Consider the following 24253-nt stretch of genomic DNA (forward strand, 5'->3'; position numbering starts at 1 on the left):
TAGAATTTGGTAAAACGTAGTATGTTTTACACTAAATATAGTATGGTTCTATAAATAGCTTATGGTGTTCTGGTATTGGGTTTTGTGCTTAGGGACCTCTTTAGAAGGCCACCAATGATTCTAAATTGATTTCTAAATCTTAATCAAGGGCTCAGAGCCTTTTATATCAATCGCATATCCTGGATTTTTCTCCCCAAATTACTGCAATTTTAGCCTCAAGAAACTTATTTCATTAATTTTTTTGCAGGTCTCTTGATAGTTAAAATTTAGTGAGATACTCAGACACTAAAACCAATGTTGTGCACATCACCTTAAAATGAAACATTTCCTTTTCTGACTCTTTGTAGTTGGCTGCGTATGTCCTCTACCAGTTCATGTCATTAAATGCAAATGATATCAAATCACTTCCGGCATATAAAATTTTTCACTTCCTTAAGTAACAAAGTCATATTTCTGTTTGTCCCAATATATCACCACTGAGTACAGTTTTCAACTTCACAATAGTTTTTAAGGCTTGCCATGTATACAGAATAAAAGCAGTGGGCTCTTATGATAATTTTTGCTCCTATGACAAGTAAGTTTCATTTGCCTATCATGGAAAATTACTTGGGAATGGTGATTATCTTTTGCCCTATGGAAGTAGTGCTGGATTTATTTCTTCTTGTCCCTTCTAATCTACATTATACAGTGATACAAGTGGTGTGCTGAATATAGTTCTATATATATTCATAAAAGTTCTTGATTTTGGTTTTGTTGTCATGTTCATGATAGGCAAGCCTAGTTCTGTATTTTTCTCTTTCTGATGTTATACTACCTTGCACTTGGGGTAGCATTAACTAATTAATCAAATCGACACTTTGGGACCCTGACTCAAGCAATAGTTCCCTCTAAACCTGCTTTTTAGGGAATTCTCTCAGTCCAGTATCCCTTACTCCCCTTGGCTCCTCCTCAGTCCTTCTTGAGTAATTGTGACCAGAACTTCAGCACAGAACTCACCCGAGCAGATGACTCCTGCATCCTCCTTATGCCTGCAGTTGTGCCGTCCCCAGCCATGTGATCGGCATTGCCAAATGTGAGATTCTTTTCCGTTGCAGTTCATCTCATCCAGCCAGATGGGCCCTGCTCCTTCCCCAAAATGGGCAGAGCCAGTGGCATTAATGGCCATTCCACAGCCCAGCTGTCTGCACACCACGTGGGCATCACTCAGGTCCCAGCTGTCATCACAGATGGTGCCCCAGGAGCCCTCGTGGTAGACCTCTATTCTCCCCGCACAGCGACCGCCTCCGTTTACCAGGCGAAGTTGACCACTCCCTGGAAAGAGAAAATAAAATGTTAATGAAACACCTTCATAAGGATGGAGATCATTTTTATAGATTGGTCACTGATTCTCACCTATGCAAGTGACACCACTTTCTTCTGGAGTGGTAGATCTCGTTGTGTCCGGAGATGAGGAGTTGCACGGGGATAGGGTCTGACTCTGATTTCCTGAAAACACCAAACTGCTCAGTCACACAAGATACAAAGAAGTTAGGGTGTGGAAGGGAGACCCGATAGAGTGTAAGACAGACGAGCTGAGAACAAAGAGCTCTAGAGAGAGGAGATAGTGGTGGGTCAACCAGGTTGGGAATGCTTTGAGAAGGGCAGGTACATGGTAAGCACCAGATAGGTAATTATGAGTTTTGTGAAAACTAAGTGTACTTTTCCTCTAAAAAGACACATGAGGTTACCGTTCTGGCACACTTCTCATGATCTCTTAAAATAGATCATGCTCTTTCTCTTTTGTTCTTTGTCCCTATAAGTATACTGGCTCTGACGGCTCACCACCATGAGAAAGGTTCATCACCGGGGGTCCGTCATCCTCTTACCTGAGCAGATTACAGAGGCCACTTGCCCAACGGAGCACAGTGATGCACCCAGAGCAGTGACAGGACAATCTCCCATGTGCCACTCAGTCCCCGTGCAGTGAAACATGTGCCTCCAGATCTGACCACTTCCTTTCCCAAAATGCACTCCTCCTGGGGTAGAAAGGGCAACTCCACATTTGAGCTGCTGGCACAAAACATGGGCATCTTCCATGTCCCAGTGAGAGTTGCAGAGGGATCCCCAGTTTCCAAGTATCTTGAGTTCCACTCTTCCCTCACATTGGGACTTGCCATTCACCAAGCGGACTTCTGTGTATCCTGGAAGGGGAATAGGGCTTTTAAAAAGATGTCTGCAATTACCTAATCCCGCCCTCCTCACAGTACAGGAACAACTGCAACATGTTCTCTGGGTCTCACTTGAGCAGACGACTCCAACATCCCTGCTGTGGCTACAAGTCCCATCGGGCCGGGAGGCTACTGAGCAGAGCGAAAGGTGGGACTCCTGGCCCTCACACTGGAATTCTTCAGCCCAGATCTGTCCATTTCCTTCTCCAAAATGAGCTCCCCCTAGGATGGAGATGACTGTGCCGCACTGTAACTCTCTGCACAGCACACTGGCAGCTTCCAGAGAGAAGTCAGAGTCACAGATGGTGCCCCACCTGTCACCATGTTTCACTTCCACACGCCCAGAGCAGGGAACTTCTCCTCCAACCAGTCTGGGTTCCCTGTGGGCTGAAGAATGAGAAATGACAGTGAGAAATGACATGATTCTTCGATTTTCCTTCATGATGGAAATGGAAAGGGGAGGCTGGGGTGTTTAATGATTTTCCATACTTGTTCACCTTGGCTTTTCTGCCTGGAATTGGCCTAGCATATTCTAGATGTCTTCATTCCTCACTGGACCAATTCATCTGAGAGAATTTTAGAACTTTGGTTCTTGGCATCAATCATTCCTAGAAACGTGATAACTCTTTCTTTTTAATATTTTGTGTACATTATTCATAACACTGGAGACCATAGATTTTATATATATATATATACACATATGTATATATATATATATATCTTCTTTTTTTATTTTTTAGCCTATATTCATTTCTCTACCCGCTGCTGTCTGGTGTTGGCCCCAACCTTTTTGAATGGTTTTAAATATAGTGTTGCAATATACTTCCTGTTTTCAAACTGAACATGGGATTTTTTCTTCTCTTTGATATGTGTTAACTTGATACATGAGATACTCCTTTCTCCCATTTTCTCCTCCTTCCCCTCTGACAATACTTTACCAGAACCTTTCATGAATTCCCTGACCAAAATGTTGTACTCAACTCCCTCACCTTCTCTTAACTGCCAATAAATATTTTTCATTTATATGTTTCTCTTTAAATTTATATTCATAAGCATATCTACTTGGACATTTGGCACATAAGGTGTTCAAAATTGAATGAATTATTTTACTGACCGGACCACAATATTCTTTACTCAACTAATGACATCCAGACCAAATTAGAATCACTTAAAAATCGAACCACTTCTTTATCTCACTTCTTTATCTCAGAAATGATAATGATAATGACAATAAGAACATTAAATGAGCACCTAATTTATTTTTGGCACTTTACTAAATATTGAACAAACATTATTTCACCTAATCTTTACAATCTCCTCAGGGGAGAATTTTTTAGTATCATTCCAATTTTACAAACAGGGAAATGAAAACAGAGAGGTATAGTAACTTGCTGTGGTCACACAGGGAGTTCCTGAAGGGCCAGGATTTGAAGGCAGACAGGATGTTCCAGAGCCTAGAATCCTGACCCTCTCAATACACAGCTCATGTGGAATATCACCAAGGTCTGGCAGTCCTCCAGTATATTTCTCCTCCTTATTTGTGGCTACTGCTTTTTCTTTTAAGATTCATTTATTTATTTTAGAGAGAGGGAGGGAGAGAAAGCACGAGCCGGGGGCGGGACAGAAGGAGGAGAGAGAGAATCTCAAGCTGACCTCCCGCTGAGCACAGCTCACATCATAGGGCTCCTTCTCGTGACCCTGAGATCATGACCCGAGCCAAAAGTTGGACCATTAACTGACTGAGCCACCCAGGTAGGTGCCCCTGTTGCTACTACTTTCATGTAATTTGTCTTTTTTTTTTTGTCTTCATATATCATGTAGACCCTTGTAATGGTGTCCTAAGCAATCCTGTTATCTTGTTTCTAAGCCATCTTTCTAATGAATCTATGTCATGCCCACACATGTTATTATGCTCAAGTATTTCACATGATTTCTTTGTCTTCAAGGCAATTCAACATTTCTTTACTATTTATGTAATAATTCATCCTTTCACCAAATAGTATTAAGGACCTACAATGTTTTAGGCATTTGGGTGGGCTAAAAATTCTATCACAGTTTAGTCCATCAGTAAAAATAGATACTACTACTACTAATAATAATAATAGTAATCAAAATCATAGCAATGAACATGTATTGATCACTTGCTGTGTGATTCCTGTGGAGCAGGAATTATAATCACCACTTTTCTTTTGAGGAAATTGAAGCAGAGAGAGCTTTGGAAGATTCTCCAATGTCACCTGTGTATTAAAATTAGAGATGATAAACACTAATTTCTTAGCATGCTTTAAAATACTTTATGCTGTCACTTTTAAAGCTCTCATGTCTATTACTTTATCAATCATACCTGATGCTCCAACCTTAAAGAGGCCTGGTCATGCCATGTTTGCGTGGCTCTACACTTACAGTGTATTTCCTAACCTATGTACCTGGGAAAAAGCTACTTCTTTCCAGGGCTGCTCAATTTCTCAATGATCATCCTCTCCCTCAAAAACACACAGGTGAGCAGAAGATATATATGTTCAAATAATGATGAGTCCAGGGGTGCCTGGGTGGCTCCTTCGATAAAACGTCTGCCTGTGGCTCAGGTCATGATCTCAGGGTTCTGGGTTCGAGCCCCACATCAGGTTCTGCCTGGAAGTCTGCATCTCCCTCTTCCCTTCCCCCCACCCTCATGCTATCATCCCCCCCACCTCATGCTATCATCCCCCCCACCTCATGCTATCTCTCTTTTTCTCTCTCAAATAAAATATTAAAAAAAAAATGATGAGTCCCAAACTAAAAAAATATGTTAGATATGAAACTAGTAAATGAAGGAGTCATCAGCTCTGTTTGAGGCTTTGCAGGAAAACTATAGAGAATGCTATAAATTTGAGCTGAGTTTGGAAATAAAAAGATCAGGAGTTTGCCAAGTAAGCAATTGTAGATCCACATTTAAAGGACATAGTCATAGGGGCACCCAGGTGGCTCAGTTGGTTAAGTGTCCTACTCTTGACTTTAGCTCAGGTTATGATCTCAGGGTCGTGAAATTGAGCCCTGCGTGGGGTTCTGTGCTCAGTGGGGAATCTGCTTGAGATTCTCTCTCTCTCTCTCCCTCTGCCCCTCCCCTGCTCTCCCTCTCTCAAATAAATAAATAAATAAAATATTTTAAAAATAAAGGCTATAGTCCTGAAATATGGCATAATTGAGGAATTATGAATAATTTGGTATGGATGGGATTTAAAATGTAAAGAAAAGGCACACCAGAAATAAAGCTAGGGGCACCTGGGTGCTCAGTGGGTCAAGCCTCTGCCTTCAGCTCAGGTCATGATCTCAGGTCAAGCCCTGCATCGGGCTCTCTGCTCAGCAGGGAGCCTGCTTTTCCCTCTCCCTCTGCCTGCCTCTCTGCCTACCTGTGATCTCTCTCTCTCTGTCAAATAAGTAAATAAAATCTTAAAAAAGAAAAGAAATAAAGCTAAAGATATGGGGCTCAGGTTTTAAGAACACTCTTTGCCAAATACAATTCTCAAGATAAATAGGAGTTTCTTTTGACATTCTCAGAGATGATTCAAATTATTTGGAAGATATAAACTATTTCCTTTAATTAATTTTTAAAGAAAGGAAGTGCATTTGAAGGACCATCTGAAGGGCATACGTCTTTTAGAAATGCCTGCTGTCAAACAGCACTAATTCCCTTGATGTTAGTCTCAGCATGACACAGATTTCCTATCAGCACGTGCAAGTTTCTGAAACGTTTCAGATCTGACTATATGCTGTATTGCCGCAGTATAAAATACCCCAGCTTGTGAAGATTTCACCACTTATCCATTAAATCTGAACAAAGCAAGTTTCTACTCAAATGTAGGTCGAAGAACACATCGCTTTCTAAACACAGCTCCAAGTTTAAAACAGATATGATTCCTCTACCCCACAAATAATGAAAGACTCTTGAGTTGAGTCCTTAATTTCTTCTTGTTAAACCATTATCTGGGCATGAAATTCCTCTAAGATCTCATTAGCTAGCACACATATGATCCCCTTCCACTTTGGAAGAGATATAAACCTTTAAATAAAGGGAGTTTTCTTTCTTTTTTTAAAAGATTTTATTTATTTATTTGGCAGATAGAGAGACAGTGAGAGAGGAAACACAAGGGGGAGTACAAGAGGGAGAAGCAGCCTTCCCGCCAAGCAGGGAGACTGATGAGGGGCTCGATCTCAGGACCTTGGGATCATGACCTGAGCTGAAGGCAGATGCTTAAGAATTGAGCCACCCAGGCGCCCCCATAAAGGCAGTTTCTTAGGCTGAGCCAAAGTCATCTTTCTTGTGAACTCTTGCTCTCATCTGGCTTCATCTCGAACAAAATAAAACATAGCTGGTGCCAAAACAAACCAAAAAATGAAACCAAACCGATAATCTCTTTCATCGTGAAAACTTATTAAGCACTTGAAAAGAGATCCCTTCTATAAATATCCTCTTCTTTCATTTTTCCTAAAGTGTTTGAACCCTGGGCAAAGGGAAATTCTTCCATGCAGAAATGACTTCGAGATTCCATTCTAGTTTTTCTTTTTTCATGAATCTGTTAGTAACACATTAATCTACACCATAAGTTGGTTTCCTCATATTGTTTACTCTGTGTACATGGTTAGACTATTCAAAATTTACTCCTTTAAGAGATTTCTTTCCAGCTAAACCTGTGACTGCATTTTAACATAGAAGCCATTCATTTTATTTTTGTACCTGGATTAAGCTCCTTTGATCAATAATTTAAACTTTTCCCTGGCATAAGTAACTGAATTTGTCTTTCTTTCTTTCTGTAGAAGTAAATAAATGAAGACATGAAGAACAAATGTGAGAAATAATTCCTTAGAATTACTTCCTTTTGGGGATGGCTGGGTGGCTCAGTTGGTTAAGCAGCTGCCTTCGGCTCAGGTCATGATCCCAGTGTCCTGGGATCGAGTCCCACATCGGGCTCCTTGTTCTGTGGGGAGCCTGCTTCTCCCTCTGCCTCTGCCTGCCACTCTGTCTGCTTGTGCTCTCTCTCTCTCTCTGACAAATAAATAAATAAAATCTTTAAAAAAAAAGAATTACTTCCTTTTGTTTAGTAATAGATAAACTACACAATATGATTTAAAGAAACATTAACATATTATCATTTATTTCTTTCCAGACTCTGAAGAAGTATAAAGCATTCTAGTATCAAAACTATTTCTCAGGGCACCTGGGTGGCTCAGTGGGTTAAGCCTCTGCCTTTGGCTCAGGTCATGATCCCAGAGTCCTGGGACCGAGCCCTGCATCGGGCTCTCTGCTCAGCAGGGAGCCTGCTTCCCTTCCTCTCTCTGCCTGCCTCTCTGCCTACTTGTGATCTCTGTCTGTCAAAGAAATAAATAAAATCTTAAAAAATAAACTATTTCTCAAACCTTAGTAAATACAATGGTGGCACAGTTGGTTAAGCAACCAACCCCTGGTTTCGGCTGAGGTCGTGATCTCAGGGTCTTGGAATGAAGCCCCACATCAGGCTCTGTGTTCAGTGCTTAGTCTGCTTGGGATTCTCTCCCCCTCCCCTTCTGCCCCTCCCCCACCCTTTGCTCTCTTTCTCTAAAAATTAAAAATGGATTTAAAAAAACCTGATTCTTAAGTTCAGATATTCTCTGTGGTCCATACTCAGACATCACAAATAAAATGTCCAGGAGTCAAAGTAATTTTGTAGCAAATTTTCTTAAACCAGTTTGTGACTGGTTGATTGAAACTGCACATCAGAGATAAATTTTTGCTTTATCTTTCTAGTCTTCCTGCTTTTTTTAGTTCTTTGGCCCGTCTTAGCCTTAAAGCCCTGTGCTCTACAAAACTAAGAACTCTAATTATTTAAACAGATAATGGAATTTGTAGTTTGCATTTGGCAGGCACAGAGATAGTATCTATGATTTTTCCCCCTGGAAACCTTCTAAAGTACCAAGAAATCAAGGCATAAAATTACAGGGGCGACTAGGTGGCTCCGTCAATTAAGTGACCAACCCTTGGTTTTGGCTCAGGTCATGATCTCATGGGTCATGGGATTAAGCTCTGTTTCCACTTCCAGCTTTCAGCTCAGTGGGAAGTCTGCTTGGGATCCTCTCCGTATGCCCCTCCCCCTAATTGTGGGCACTCCCATACTCTCTCTCATAAATACATAAATCCTTCAAAAAAGAAACAATATTATAAATTTTATTTCTAGCAAAACAAGAAGAGTGCTAAAACCTATGTACCCACATAAGTAGAAGAGCGTCTAAAAACTACACAAATATAACAAAAGAGTTTACAAAAGAAGGCAAAGAACACGCATGACATACTTAGCAAACAAAAATATAGCTCTGTAAACAGAGGGGCCCACTTTCCGCTGCAAATTTATGATATTTGGGATTTCTATTCGATGCAGTTGAATAGAATCCTAAATAATTCAGAATGTTACCAAAACTGAAGTACTCTAGTAATAAAACCTAAATTCTGGATGCAGTTGAACAGAATGGGTGGAAAAAATACATAATAACTCAGATATTGTAGGTTGGAATGCTGATGCCTTGTTATCCCTGATAAGATATTTGAATAAATGTCACCTTGAAAAGAAAACCATGTGCTCTCTGAAGCTGAAAAATCAGAGAATGTACTTGAAGTACAAAAAGACTGGAAAAAAAAATTGGAATGCTGACACGGCATAAATCCTCCATGCCTCTTCCAGTACTTACAAGAGAGAGCTGAACTCAGACTTGAAGTAGCCAGGCTACAAGAGAAAAATGGAAGGAAAGGGGCGTCCGGGTGGCTCAGTGGCTGACTGTCTGCCTTCGGCTCAGGTCATGATCCCAGAGTCCTAGGACTAAACCTCATATCGGGCTCCCTGCTTGGCGGGAAGCCTACTTCTCCCTCTCCCACTCCCCCTGTTTGTATTCCCTCTCTCGCTGTGTCTCTCTCTGTCAAAATAAACAAAACATCTTTTTAAAAATGGAAGGAAAAATACCAATTTTGTAAGGGAGACATGTTCTGCCTACAGCTACTACATAATGTAATGAGAGATCTATAATTTGGAACTTTCAGGACTGAAAAAACAACAACAACAACAACCAAAACCCTAAGTATCCTATACCCCAAACTGAGGTGGTGATAAAACTGTAGGCTTAGCAGAACATAGAATTGACACTCCACATACAAAGTGCATAGCCTACCAGCAAGACCAGCACTGTGGTCTTGTTTTTCCTCCCAAACCCTAGGTTTTAAATGGCCTTAGGGGACCGGCCAATAAATTAAGAGGAAGGGGCTGATCACAGCAAAGATCAGAGTCTGTAAATATATTCCTTGACTCTGGTTAATTTCATGTGGCATTAGATGAAAGAAAATTGACTAGAAGGGCAATAAGTTTGGGGAGAATTGTTTTGCTGACTTTGAGGACAGTGGACATCGGCCAACAATAAGTCAACCTGTAAAGCAATCCAAGGGTCCCTGAACCAATGTCAGCATAAAGTGGGTTATGAGAGGTGTGCAGCCTCCAAACCACACTCAGATATGACTGTGGAGAGCATGCACTAGAAGGAACTGCCCCGAGAATAGCACTTGGGCCCGTGAAGGACATGGACAGAGGACTGCTCCTCAGAGGGCAGAACCTGGCCTATCAGACTGGTTTACCGGGGAGCTCCCTTGGTTGCCCCTCAACTTATCATCCTTGACCAACAGGATTTGATAATTACTGCAGAAAAACAACTCCAGATACTTCTTGGTGACCATAGAACCACTCAAACAGCTTTAAACTGCTTATCTATTTGGCTTATTTTAGTAAGAAAAATAAACTTTTTCTTTATCCATTTTTATTTGGCTTTCTTTTGGATGCTGCTAAACTTCATGCTAACTAATATAAATACAATTCATAGGAAAACATTTAGATGAAAATGATCAGTCAGACATACAATAATGCTTACACATGCCCAAACACAGGCAAAGTTCCCCCAAAAAAGTTATGTAGAGAAATATAGTCCATAGTTAGTTGTAGCCTGATACATGATGACAAATATTATGGAGACATAATATGACAACATAAAGTTGCATAATATGACTAAGTTAAGGTCAAATATGTCTCTCATCTCTAAAAAGTAATCCAATCAGAGTTCTTTTTAAAATAAATCTGAATTCTAGGATGAATACAAGTGATGTGCCTAGAACAAAATGATTCAGAAAGATTGAAAATAAGAGAATAGAAAATAAATAAAGCAATTGTGATATTAATATCAGACAAGTTTGATTCAGAACAAGAATCATTAAACCATAAAAAATGGGAAAGTCTGTAATACTAAAAAGCACAATTCATAATGACCACATAAAGGTCATAGGAAGATCTATGTCTGAGATGCACAGAGCATCAATTCATCAATTACATGATACAGTCACTGGTATACTCAGTGGAAAACCTATCAGGTTTTCCTTATGAATTTATGAACTAGGAAAGAATCAACATTAATTAGGCACTGAACTCAAGAAGTTAAATCAGTCAGAAATCAGAAAGGAATTAATAGAAAGAAAAATTATAATGAATTAGAAAATGAAAATAGTATTAATCTTCAAAAATCCAAATGCTGATTCATTAAAAAAAGCAAAACCAAACAAATTTTATCTAATAAAAGAAATTAAAAGTATAAATAAAGTCACACATAATAAAAGATAAGAGAAATGTTATTGATAGAGAAGTAATTTCAGAAAGGTCTTTAAATATTGATATGAAATTATGTTCAAGATATTGTACTAAGTGAATATAAGGTACAGAACAATTTACAAAATATGCCATCACTTGAACAACAAAATGACATGAAACTTATATATAGATTTGTTTGTATTTACATTTATACATATAAATGTAAATACAATATATATTATATATATGTTATATGTATATAAAATAATATATATTTTTTTCTTTTGGAGATATATTGTGTAAATACAAACAAATATATATATATATATATATATCCCAGCCATGGAAGTTGCCTGTGAAAAGCAGAACTAGACAGTTGGGGATATCTTTCAGAAAGAGCTTACACTTTCATTTCAAAGTATGAACCATTAAACACACACACACACACACACACACAGATGAAAACACACATACACACACACACACACACAAAGTGTGAACCATGTGATTATATTGTCTAATCAATAAATCTCTTTTAAAAAGTAAAGAGGAATGGTTGAAAAGCAGATATGTATATTCAGATTTGTACCTTAGAAAACTGTCGTTTTCCAATCAGAGGATAATTTCTATGTAACTAGAGGTAGACACCATTTACAACATCAGGTAATGCACATAGGAGCACGTGCAGATCAGGATGTATCTGAGGTAAAGCCTTCGGTTAGTGGACACAGAGCACCACATGACCACAACTCTACATGGTGAATGGTTTTGCTCTTAGGTGGCTTTCCCTAGAGTCTTTCTTTTACCATACCAGTAATCATTACGTCAATATGTTACCTGACAGTTGTTAAAGAAGGCGTCACTTTTCAACAACGTTAGCATTTGTGTAAATGTGATTAGCATAAAATATTAGAGATTTTCCTTAAACCTGGCCAACTCACAGCTCACTTTGGAACTGCTAACAGAGGTTGCAGTGAAATACACAAAAGCCTTCAGAAAAAAGAAGTTCTTACATAGAAAGATGGAGCCCAAGGGTTAGTCATGCATGTTTATCCAACATATTTTTAAAATCATTTGGAGACATTCCCATGAAACACATATTTAAGTTCTACCTTCAAAATTTTAATCCTTAATCTTTCAATACTTCCATGGATTTAAAAATGACTCAATTGTTTTGTTTCTTAATGAACAAGCATAGGGAAAAGAAGAGAGAGAAGCAAACCAAGAAACAGACTCTTAACTACGGAGAACAAACTGATGGTTACCAGAGGGAAGGTGGGGCCGATGAGATGGACAGGGGCACTTGTGAAGAGCACTGGGTGTTCTTTGTAAGTGTCCAATCACTTATTTGTACATCAGAAACTAATATTACACTGTATGTTAACTAATATATTTTTAAGATTTTATTTACTCATTTAGAGAGAGAGAGAAAGAGAAGTGAGGGAGGGGCTGAGGGAGAGAGACAATCCCAAGCCAGCGCAATGCAGGGCTGACATGAACGTGAGATCATGACCTGAGCCAAAATCAAGCAGTGGCCAATCAACCAGCTAAGCCATCCAGGTGCCCCTTAACTAACTGTTATTTAAATAAAAACAAAAACGAGGCACCTGGGTGGTGCAGTTGGTTAAGCATCCAACTCTTGGTTTCAGCTCAGGTCATGACCTCAGGGTCGTGAGAATGAACTCCCCACTCAGTGGGGAGTCTGCTTGGGATTCTCTCTCTCTCTCCCACTGTCCCTCCCTCTGCTCAGTCTCTCTCTTTCTCCCAAATAAATAATTAAATCTTTTTAAAAAATTACTGAAAAGCTAAAGTGAACAAACACAAAATAAAACAAGTCATACCTGTGACCAAGTCACGAAATGAATTATAAATTCATCTGAAACACATGATGAAATAGACATTTTCTGGTTTCTTGACTGAGAGCTAGTCATAGGGACCAATGTTTCTCATCAGTTTCAAGGATCTTACTGGAAATTTACACTCCTGGAATTCGACTTCTTCACACGTTGACTGAAAGTCTTACCTGAGCAGGTAACTTTAGCTTCTTCATAGTGATCACAGCTAAGGCCGCCCCACTGCCAGTTCTGGCAGTCCCAAAGAGAAGATTCATTTCCAACACAGCTGCTTAAAAATAGCCATGTATCTGTTGCCTTAACTTTGGAATAACTCTGATAGGACGTTTTGAGAGCAGATCCACATCCCAAATGCCTGCAAACCACATCGGCTTCTTTCAGTCCCCAGCCTCTGTCACATACTTTCCCTAGCAGCTTCTGAATTTCCACCTCCACTGTCCCGGCACAGCGGCTGCCTCCACCAACAAGTCTCAGCTCCAGATCGGATCCATCTGCAAAAGAAACAAAAACTTAGTCCATAGAGACATATGGAGGTTAGCAACCAAAGGATAGAGTTTTTGTTTGTTGGTTTTTATCTTGCTCCTTCCCAGATACGGAGGCATTGGAAATGATGACTTATCCATCTCCTGACTTTTTTTAACAGCCAGTATAGGCCATGAGTTCGGTTAGAAACAGGATTATAGTTGCAAGGGTTAATAAAAACTGTTGATGGCAGAAAAATATGAGCAAGTCAGAGATTTGTTAAAAAGACATAACATTCTGTGTCTCGGTCTTAGAATCTGAAATGTGGTCCCTAAGAGCAGCCTGAATAATTACTACAGAAACTAATCAGACCCTCCAAACTAGTCAAATAAAGAATGGGGACATCTGGGTGGCTCAGTAGGTTGAGTATCCAACTCTTGGTTTCAGCTCAGGTTGTGATCTCAGATCTGTGATCTTGGGATCCTGATCTTTGGGGTTGTGGGATCAAGCCCCAGTGTGGAGTATGCTTGTGGATTCTCTCTCTCCCTCTCCCTCTGCACATATTCTCCAAATGATGATAGATAGATAGATACATAAACTCTTTTTAAAAAGAAAGAAAAAAAAAGAATGTGTTTAAGATTCCTTACAACAAGGAAATGATTAATTATCTCTATCTCTCCCATCTTGCCCATTCCTACTACTAAAGAACACAGGTCTTTCCTTCTCTGTTTTTCTTTTTATTTTAACTTACCAGAACATGTCACACCAGCATCTTCATTATGATTGCAATAATGTTTTCCCCATTCATGGTGTCTACACTGCCAGAGAGCAGATTCGTGCCCATGGCAGGAAACACTGTCAAGCCAAATGTGTCCCGTTCCCTCACTGGTGTTAACTCGACCAGTGGCAGTGATGGCAGTTGGGCATCCCAGTTGCTTACACACGACAGCGGCATCATGACTATCCCAGCCATCATCACACACTGTCCCCCATTCCCCTTGGAATTTTACTTCTAATCTTCCTGAGCATTCAGTGACTCCATCTACTAGTCTCAGGCTGAGATCTGCTCCATCTGTAAGAGAAGCACAAAACAAATCATGATAAAGAAACAAAAATAAGGGAGGACTCTAAGTAGGGACAGAGAAAACATATAATAACACTGGAAATCATTAAAGGTGGAGAAATAGTAGCTTGGGCAAGAAGACAGGACTTTTCAGAATGGCTAGTATCAAAAAGATAAGAAATAACAAGTCTAGCAAGGATGCGGAAAAAGGAGAACCTTCTTGTACTGTTGGTGGGAAAGAAAACTAGAGCAGCCACCATGGAAAACAGTATGGAGGTTCCTCAAAAAATTACAAATAGAACTACCTTATGATCCAGGAATTGCACTACTGGTTATTTTCCAAAAAAATACAAAAACACTAATTTGAATGGATCTATGAACTTCTATATTTATAGCAACATTATTTATGATAGGCAAATTATGGAAGCAGCCCTTGTCCATTGATAGATAAACAGATAAAGAAGGTATGGTGTGTGTGTGTGTGTGTGTGTGTGTGTGTGTGTGTATAGTAGAATATTATATTATATATTATGTTATAATATATAATATACTATATATTTAATATATAATATATTATAATGGAATATTATTCAGCCATAAAAAGAATAAAATCTTGCCATTTGCAATAACATGGATGGAGCTAGACAGTACAATGCTAAGTAAAATAAGTTAGTCAGAGAAAGACAAATATCATATGATTTCATTTACATATGGAATTTAAGAAACAAAACAAATGAGCAAAGGGGAAAAAAGAGAGAGAGAGGCAAACCGAGAAGCAGACTCTTAACTATAAAGAAATGATGGTCGCCAGAGGGGAGGTGGAGGAGAGGATGGGTGAAACAGGTGAAGTACACTTATCATCATGAGCACTGAGTAATGCATAGGATTGTTGAATCACCAATTTGTACACTTAAAACTAATATAACACTGTATGTTAACTATACTGGAATTTAAATAAAACACTTAATTAAAAAATTAAAAATATAAATACCATATAATCCCATAATTTCACTAATGGCTATTTACCCAAAGAAAATGCAAATGCTAATTTGAAAAAATACATGTACTTCTATGTTTACTGAAGCACTATTTACAATAGTCAGGATTTGGAAGCAGCCCAAATGTCCATCTATAGATGAATGGATAAAGAAGATGTGGTGTATATACACGATAGAATATTACTCAGCCATCAAAAAGAATGAGATCTTGCCATTTGTAACAGCATGGATGGACCTATAGGGTATAATGCTAAGTGAAATAGCACAAACAAAGAAAGACAAATATCATATGATTTCATTTATATGTGGAATCTAAAAAACAAAACAAATGAATACTCTTAACTATAAAAAACAAACTGGTGGTTGCCAGAAGAGAGGTGGGGGGATCAAGAGGTACAAACTTCCGGTTATAAAATAAATAAGTCAGAGAGATAAAACATAAAACATAGGGAATACAGTCAATGACACTGTAATAACTCTGTATGGTGACAGATGGTGACCACACTTATTGTGTGAACAGCGAGTAATTTTTTTTTAAAGATTTTTATTTTATTTATTTGACAGAGAGATCACAAGTAGATGGAGAGGCAGGCAGAGAGAGAGAGAGAGAGAGGGAAGCAGGCTCCCTGCTGAGCAGAGAGCCTGATGCGGGACTCGATCCCAGGACCCTGAGATCATGACCTGAGCCGAAGGCAGCGGCTTAACCCACTGAGCCACGCAGGCGCCCCAACAGCGAGTAATTTATAGAGTCATTGAACCAATGTGCTGTACGCCTGAAACTAATATAGCATTCATGTCAATGATGCTTCAATAATAACTTTTTTAGAAGAAGGAGACAGGACTTTTCAGTACAGAGAACACGTACTATAAAAAGAATTCCTGGGGCACCTGGGTGGCTCCATCAGTGAAGTGTCTGACTTTGGCTCAGGTCATGTCTTGGGGTCCTGGGATCAAGCCAGATGTAGGGTATTGCACCCAATGGAGAGTCCGCTTCTCCCCTCTCCCTTTGCCGCTCCCCCTACTCTCAATCTCTCTATCAAATAAATAAATGAAATCTTAAAAAAAAAAAGGAAAGGAAAAAATTTCCTAATGAGATCCAGGGGCTACATTTTATCTAGAGATTTGTTTGACTATCACAGAGTTTTTATTGGAATTATTTGTTTTTTCTTGCTAAATCCATATTTGCATGCATTCAGGGGTATGTACACACTCCTGGTTGCTCAGGACTCAACACTGACTTCTGCCCCTGACTCCTTAAGTATCTGTAACTACCCAGTTTGCATTAAACACCTGGTCCCTTTGTGACCACTTCCTTAGTCTAAAAGCAAGCAAAGAGAAAAGGGGACCTCAGCATTACCCTTTCACCTCCCCCAGTCAATATTCCTCAGAGAACAGAGCTTGATCTTGAGCAATGTCTTATAATAAATAACTTGCCCCTTCCTTCTGGCAGTTTTCGCATTTGCTGCCCCAGTACTGTTTACTGTGAGTGCTAAGCATTGAGAAGAAATGTGCTGACTGGGGACCTGGAAAGATTTTGGTGGGGAAAGGAGAATGGAAGGTAAGTTCTGTGCTCTTTTAGATCCCCAGTCCCTCTTGCTTTCTTCAGCTAACAAATTCCATCTCTTCTGTCGGAATTTCATTCTTTGTAGTTCAAATAATAGATGGTCATGTTGTCCAACAACAACAAAGGCCAATGTAAGAAACAGAAAAAGAGCCAGAACCCCCATGATACTGTGTAAGTGTTTGAGTGCCCCCGTGCTTGCGGCCAAGCATACCCTCTCAATTTGCCAGTTTTCTGAGTCAGTATCCTCTTTCCTTAAAGTCAGTTAGTTAGTTAAAGTTTGAATCAAGTTTTCTTGATTGGAAAAAAAAGATATCTGGTGAATATGGAGACATTTTTACTCTATTATATTTTTCTGAACGTTCTCTGGGGTTCAGGACCTACTAGGTCAGCTTCAGACTAAGAACTCGGGTGAAAAAGGGGTGTCATCCCTGCACACACAAATTCAATGTCCCTGTCCCCTGAGCAAGCATGAAACATGGAAGTCTCTAGACACAGAGTCTGTTACTATCATAACACTAGCTTAAATGAGATTTTAACGGAAAACCAAACTATTTTTTATCATTTGATTCTGTGAATTTGAACTAATATTTTTGGGAAGGTGTGGATTAAGCTCTTTGCAGGGAGAGGATGATAAGGAGTGTGATTCATTTTTAAAACTCATCCCAAAAGTACAATTTGCTAGGTAGGCTGTTTTTCCCCCCCCTCTTTTTCTTTCTTCTCTTTTTTGGGGGGGTTGGGGTGAAGAAGGAGGACTGGGGTATTCTCCAAACACCTCCTTCTATCCTCATGACTGGAATCTCAGTTTCACTGTTCATCCTTCCTCCCTAACCTAGTTATTCTCCTTTCAGTTAAGGTAAAATCTCCACAGGTATCAGGTGGGGAACCTGAAATTAGGTCATAATAAGATGATGAAGGAAGCAGGTCTCAATCTGTTTTTAAGAGTTCAGGCTTTTCAGACTCTCATCCCCTTTCTTTTGTCCTCTCAGGAAGAACAGAACAAACCCGGACCAGTCCTTACCCATGCAAATCACTCCAACATCCTCAGAGTGATCACAGTTATGCTTTCCCCATCCTTCGTGTTTGCAGTTCCAGAGAGCTGACTCATTTCCACTGCATATAAGATCATCAAACCAGATTGGTCCAGAACCTTCTCCAAAATTAGCTGAACCAGAGAAACTGACAGCACTTCCACATTCGAGCTGTTTACAAACCACAGACGCATGATCTATGTTGAAGTTATCATCACACACTGTTCCCCACTGTCCTTCGAACTTGACCTCTATTCTTCCAGAACACTGGTTTCCTCCATTCACCAGCCTCATCTTCAAATTGGATCCATCTAGAGCAGAGAAAAGACAAGAGTTCAGAAGTCATACTCATTAAGAAGTGACTTTAGGAAAGAAGATTGCTCTGGGTGTTTGAGATTTGATGCTGTCCTTAAAAATGGTGCCTCATTTTGGATGTTACGCATCTTTACATATTGGGAAATTTTAATTATTTAAAGACCAGCTAACAACTAGCACTTTCATCTATACCTACTCACCAAGGAAAATGTTGTACAGATTAAAATTTTCTTTCTGCTTTATTTCCTTCCATTATTAAGACAAAGTAAGCACCCTTTTATATATTCTATATTTTATTTTATATTTTATATATTTTATATATAAAATATATATTTTATATTTATATATATATTTTTTATTTTATATATTCTATAAAATATATTCTATATTTTATATAGAAATTGGTCAATTTGACTTAAAGCACTTATTTTAAAAAACTAGAGAAAATAAAATTAGCTCATCCAACAAAGTAGCAAAAATGGCAAACTGAGGTCAAGTATAAAATTAGAAAACAGGAAAAAGGGAAAAATAAAAATGCCTAAGCATGCACAATAGTTTGCAAATCATCCTATGGTATACCAAATTAATAAAAATTAAGGAAAGATAAATCAAAATAATCCATTTCTTATCCATCTCCTGTTTGAATCAAAGCTTCCCCTCCCCCAATGCGTCTGGTACCATTTTTAGCAAAGAACAGCTTTTTCATAAAGGAAAATCTCTCTATACACTCTTCCCTAGATTTTCTATGAGGACTTAAAATACCTAAGAAAAGGAGATGTGGGATGAAATCTGGGGACACTTGAAAAACAAAAACTATTTGGGCTTGAACAAAATTTTAGAGGCTCTCTTTTTTAGAAAGGGAGTCACTTTTAAAAGCTCTAAATACCAGACAAAGACCTCTTACTTAACAGGATTTTTTTTTTTTACTCTGTACAATTAATAATCATAAAAGCAATAGTTCACAATTAAAATATGCATCTGGCGCTCCAATGTATCACCTATGCTATCAATCTTCACAGCACTGAGCATTTTGTATTATTCCCACTAGCCCTACTTCAGAGATAAGTATTCTCGGTATGCCTAATCATCACAGGGTCACCCATCCAGAAAAGAGCAGAGCTAGGAGGTGAAAAGAAAAAGCAGTCTAACACCAGCGTTTATTGTCCTGACTGCTATACTATATTGTCCCTGTGTGTGTGATAATAGCAAAACCTCCCAAGAGATAGAGGCTCTGAGCATTAAGCATTAGATACAGCCTCTGAAATCTCATGAAACTAGGGAGTCCTTGGGTGGCTAGGCATACACCAGTTGGTGCATTCACTGTATAAACTTCAAAAAGCAAATTTGATTAAATCTATCCTGAAGTATGAAAAAACAGAAAACAAGAGTTTAAAGTGCTACACTGATGTCTTAGCTTAAACTGTTGGCTCTGTAGGCTGCAATAATTCTAGTAAGAGCCTGGAAAGAGTTGTTTGTTTGTTTGTTTGTTTGTTTTTAAGATTTTATGTATTCATTTATTTGAGAGAGAGAGTGTGGAGAGGAGGAGCAGATGGAGAAGAACAAGCAGACTCTGTGCTGAGTGTGAAGCCAGACCCCGGGCTCCATCCCACCACCCCAAGATCATGACCTGAGCCAAAACCAAGAGTCTGATGCTCAACCAACTGAGCCACCCAGGTTCCCTGAGCCTGGCAAGACTTATTATGATTTTTAAATTTGCTGTAGATGTTACTATTGTTATTCCCTATCTTTCTGGTGTAATGATTAAAAATAAAAAATTAGAAGAGGGAGGAGGGGGAAGAGGAGGAGTGGGGAGTGCAGGGATGGAAGGAAGGAAGAAGAAAAAGGTAGAGCTCTACATGTATTAAGGCACCGAGTTTTCAGAAACTGAAGTTTAAAAAAATTTAAGAACTTTGCTCAAAATAACATTCATGAGTGGCTGAGCTGGAATTTAGTTCCACATTTTTCTAGATACAAACCTGTGTTGTTCCCAATACACCCTAATGCCTGGGGAGAGATGAGTCCTTTCTAAAAATCAATCCCATAGAGGAGACGGTTTCTGAGAAGGGGGCGAGTAGAAAGAGGCCAGTGAAATGAACAAGGAGAAATGGGAAGCCCAAGAATCTGAATTGGGTCATAAATATGACCTTGGGATTTATAGCAGAAAGGTCTGACACAGAACTTTCTGAGTTATTGTAAGGTCAACTGAGATGAAATTGTTGAAATGTTTTATAAATCAAAACCACCATGGGGCACCTGGGTGGCTCAGTCGGTTAAGCATCTGACTCTTGATTTTGGCTTAGGTCGTGATCTCAGGGTCCTGGGATCAAGCCCTGTGTTGAGCTCTGCCCTCAGGGAGGGGGGCTATTTGAGAATTCTCTCTATATTCTCTCTCCTTCTCCCTCTGCGCTCCCCCAGCTCTCTCTCTCTCTTTCTCACAAATAAAATAATCTTAAACCTCCCCCCACACACACAACAATTCACCATTAAATGAAATGAACAGCATTATTTACTGAAAAAAGCAATTATACTTGGCCAAACATCCTTCCTTCAACAAAGGATTAGTGCTAGGAATATTTATTTCTCAATTCAGTAAGTTGATTATCAGGGAATGGACAAAAAGGTCTAAGCCCAAAAGCAGTACATTACTGAGAAAGAGGACAAAGAATTCACTTAGATATGATATTTTTAAGTAGGAGTAGAGACTTACAGTAAGATTACTGACTGTAAAATGAGGCTGGTCACTTCCTCATTGATTGTGGTATTCATAATCTCTTTTGATTTCTTTTCAATGGGGTTTGTCATGCATCTTCCAGTCTTTTGGCAACGGTTTGGGTGATTTTATATAGGAAACAGATGACTTACAGAAAACTGGCTCCTTTTCATTTTTAACCCATCTACATATTTCTCCCCCACAAAGCATTTCATGTCAAGGCTTTGACTTTCACAAGTCCTACCTGAGCAGGTTATTACAACATCCTGCTGATGAGTGCAGTTATGCTTTCCCCATCCATCATGTTTGCAATCCCAGAGAGCAGACTCATTCCCTCGACAAGAGACATGATCCATCCAGATGTGTCCAGAGCCCGCCCAGGAATTAGTCCATCCGGTGGCTTTGACAGCAGTGGGACATCCCAGCTGCCTGCAAATCACAGAGACCTCATCCATGCCCCAGCCATTATTGCACACTGTTCCCCATTCCTCCTGGACTTTCACCTCCACTCTCCCAGTGCACTTGTCTTCACCATCCTTGAGCCTCAGCTCCTTCTCTTCTCCCCCTGCAACAATGCGTAAAGACAGCCATCGGTTGGGATCCAAAGAGCACGTGGAGAATTATCATTCTTAGATTATTTATTTATTTTTCAAAGCCAGATTTTGAGAAACATTCCCAGACTTATCCATGGTATAATAGGAGAATGCTATTTCATGGGTACCCAAGTACAAATATCAGCATCACAGGCTTCAGATGAAGCAAGGACATAAAACCAGTTAAGCTAAGTAATGCAATAATGCCGATTTATATAATCTCCATAGAGAGCTTACTATGTAAATAATATATTACAAAATTTTATAGGTACCAGCCATGTAAGTTTCTCCAAATTCCTAAGATGGATAGAAAGAAGGCTCCTGATGAGGATGAAAAAGCCAGTCTTAATTTAATGCCCATTATACACATATAGGGAAAACATCAAGAATTTTTAAAAATACTAGTTGAAATCTGGCTGAAACTTTTCTACTTAAATGGAAGTCGAGATGGAGGTATTTTCCTATTACCTCCTATCTTGAAAAAAATCCTTCAACCTCCCCCAAACTACCCCCCTCAAATGTCTCAGCTACCATCCTACAATTACTTTAACATAGGAACCTGTGGTCTCACTGATGTCTATCTGGCCTCCCTCAATACATTTTAAGGTAAATTTTGACACTGAATTTATTAAAGTGTTCCTCAAATTCCATTTCATCTGAATAATTCTGAGTTTTTTCCTCCTCTATATTGCTCCCTATTTTTTAGGTAGACATATTTTAAATCCTTAAGCAAAGTGAACATTTTTTTCCTGTGAAAGTTTATTTTGGGGGAAACCATGCTATTTTGTTCATATTTTGGTGTCACATGGTTAGGACCTATTTTCTGCTTTTAATATCTGATCCTTTGAAATCACGAAGCATGTTTTCATGAAGCATTATTTGCATTTGACAAAGCACTCACCGAGAGAACTGGTGATCAAACAGGCACCAAGGACTGAGACCACAGCCACAGTGGAGGGACTCAAGAGGGTGAAACATCTTCTACAGTCTGTGAAAAAAAAAAAGGAAGAAAAGGACAAAAGTATTGCCTTCCCAAAAAGAGGCTTTGGAGAAGACAGATGGTTTCAGAGATTCAAGGTTAGCAAGAAAAGTCAAAATGGCAAGGTGGACAGGAAATATTCATACCCAGGATCACATAGTCTCAGTGAAATAGCTTTGGAAATGTTCATGTTTACAGGCAACCTAGCGGTGAGGAATTAGGAGCAAGTTGCATATGGAAAAGAATTTCAAGAGCAGACCTTAAAACCTGGAAAATCGAAAAAGCACCGATGAAGATTAGCAGGGGCACAGAATGATAGTCAACTACTGAGATCTCCAAGCCCACTGGATCCAGATGGTTAAGTTCCAGGAGGGAACAGATTCTTTGTATCAAGGTCAGCTCTGCTTCACCAGTACTGACACGGTGTCTGTTAAACAGTAGCTGAACACTGATGGACTAAAGTGACAATGTTTATATGTGAAAAACTAAGTTACTGGATCTTATCCCTAGATAGAGCATAAAGCTCTAAAGCTTTTAATACTCTCACTTGTTATTCTTACTCTAACCTGACATAAAAGCTAGCACGTGTTGGTGGCCACACAAGAGCACACACTTTGGGATAAGTCACTGAAGTGTGCCCTTAGGACACACTTTCATGTGGTATGCTATACTGCGATTAAAAAGCTTAGAAAAAAGGGCCTCTCGGTGGTTCAGTTGGTTAAGCATTGGCCTTCGGCTCAGGTTGCAATCCTGGGGTCCTGGGATTGAGTCCCCAGTCAGCCGGCTCCCTGCTCAGCAGACAGTCTGCTTCTCCCTCTCCCTCTCCCACTGCTCATGCTCTCTCTCTCTCTCAAATAAAGAAAGAAAATCTTTTTTCAAAAGAAAAGCTCTGAAAAAAATTTTAAATGCTAAACGAGTCTAACACATCCATACAAATCACAAAGCAGATTTTAACACTCAGGGATGCTATTCTAAATTTCCCTAAGTGATCAACTTGTAATCAATATTCATTCTTGTATGATCTGTCTATGTTTTCTAACAATTGTTGCTTTCCTACTCAATCTGGTTCAGTTCATTTTAACTCCTTTCTTAATTTCACCTCAGCAATTTTACAAAACTGATGCCAAATAATCTTTTTTGGTGCCAAATCTAATCTTTATCCCCCATATTCAATTCTGAATCTATGGCAGATACAAGTTACTGCCATAAAAGCTTAATGACCACTTCCCATTCCTTACTTTCCCAATGCCAATCACTATTAAATAAGATTCACTGACTGTTAACTTCATACTACATTTAAAGGTAAATGTAGAATAAATGAGAAGAGTTTACCAGCAGATCCAGAGTTTCCATGTGGGACCATTCTGAGTTTGTCCAGTCCAAAGTTCTAATGATTTCTAAATCTTCTTGTATTTTTCTTTAGAAATGTTATGCTAAAGAGGAGGACCACTAAGGCTTCTAAAAATCATCTCACTTCCACAAAACAAAACAAAACAAACCAGAAAGGCTACATAATGGAGGTGGAGTCAGTCAATAAAAAAAAGGGAAGTCATTCATAAACTGAGGTTCCCTTTCACACTCATGTTTTCTTCAATATGGGATATGAAACAACCAAAAGAAAGTGAGAAACATTTACTACAGATTTATAGAAATTGAGGGGAAATATTAACTCATGTCCTATTGTTATTGAAATGAATATTTAGATTTCAGTACTGTGTTTTGGACTAATAGAAACAAAAATGACAATCATTATGTAGTTATGTCAAAAAAAACTAAAGTGAAATAAGCAAAGCATAATTAAATAATGTTTTATTATAAATCACTTGTAATACTATTACTATAATCAAATGTGCCAAA

At 39.0% G+C, this 24253-nt stretch overlaps 1 protein-coding gene across 11 annotated transcripts in view; it reads right to left on the bottom strand.

The window, feature by feature from the left end:
• CD163 (CD163 molecule) overlaps positions 1–23883 on the bottom strand; it is a 32232-nt gene extending 8349 nt beyond the window's left edge. For 9 of the 11 annotated variants that reach the window (XM_047742478.1, XM_047742477.1, XM_047742472.1 and 6 more), the window contains exons 1-9: positions 23729–23883; positions 22319–22405; positions 21069–21389; positions 17790–18110; positions 13898–14218; positions 12855–13175; positions 1866–2594; positions 1393–1485; positions 997–1311 (exon numbers count right to left, since the gene is read on the bottom strand). In XM_047742478.1, the coding sequence (XP_047598434.1) occupies positions 997–1311; positions 1393–1485; positions 1866–2594; positions 12855–13175; positions 13898–14218; positions 17790–18110; positions 21069–21389; positions 22319–22405; positions 23729–23759 (2539 nt within the window). In that variant the 5' untranslated portion in view covers positions 23760–23883. The remainder of the gene's footprint in view (positions 1–996; positions 1312–1392; positions 1486–1865; positions 2595–12854; positions 13176–13897; positions 14219–17789; positions 18111–21068; positions 21390–22318; positions 22406–23728) is intronic. The other 2 variants (XM_047742479.1, XM_047742480.1) reach the window with 2 other exon arrangements.
• Positions 23884–24253: the final 370 nt, after the last annotated feature.

The sequence above is a fragment of the Lutra lutra genome, chromosome 8 (genome assembly GCF_902655055.1).
Source record: "Lutra lutra chromosome 8, mLutLut1.2, whole genome shotgun sequence".
Lineage (NCBI taxonomy): Eukaryota > Metazoa > Chordata > Mammalia > Carnivora > Mustelidae > Lutra > Lutra lutra.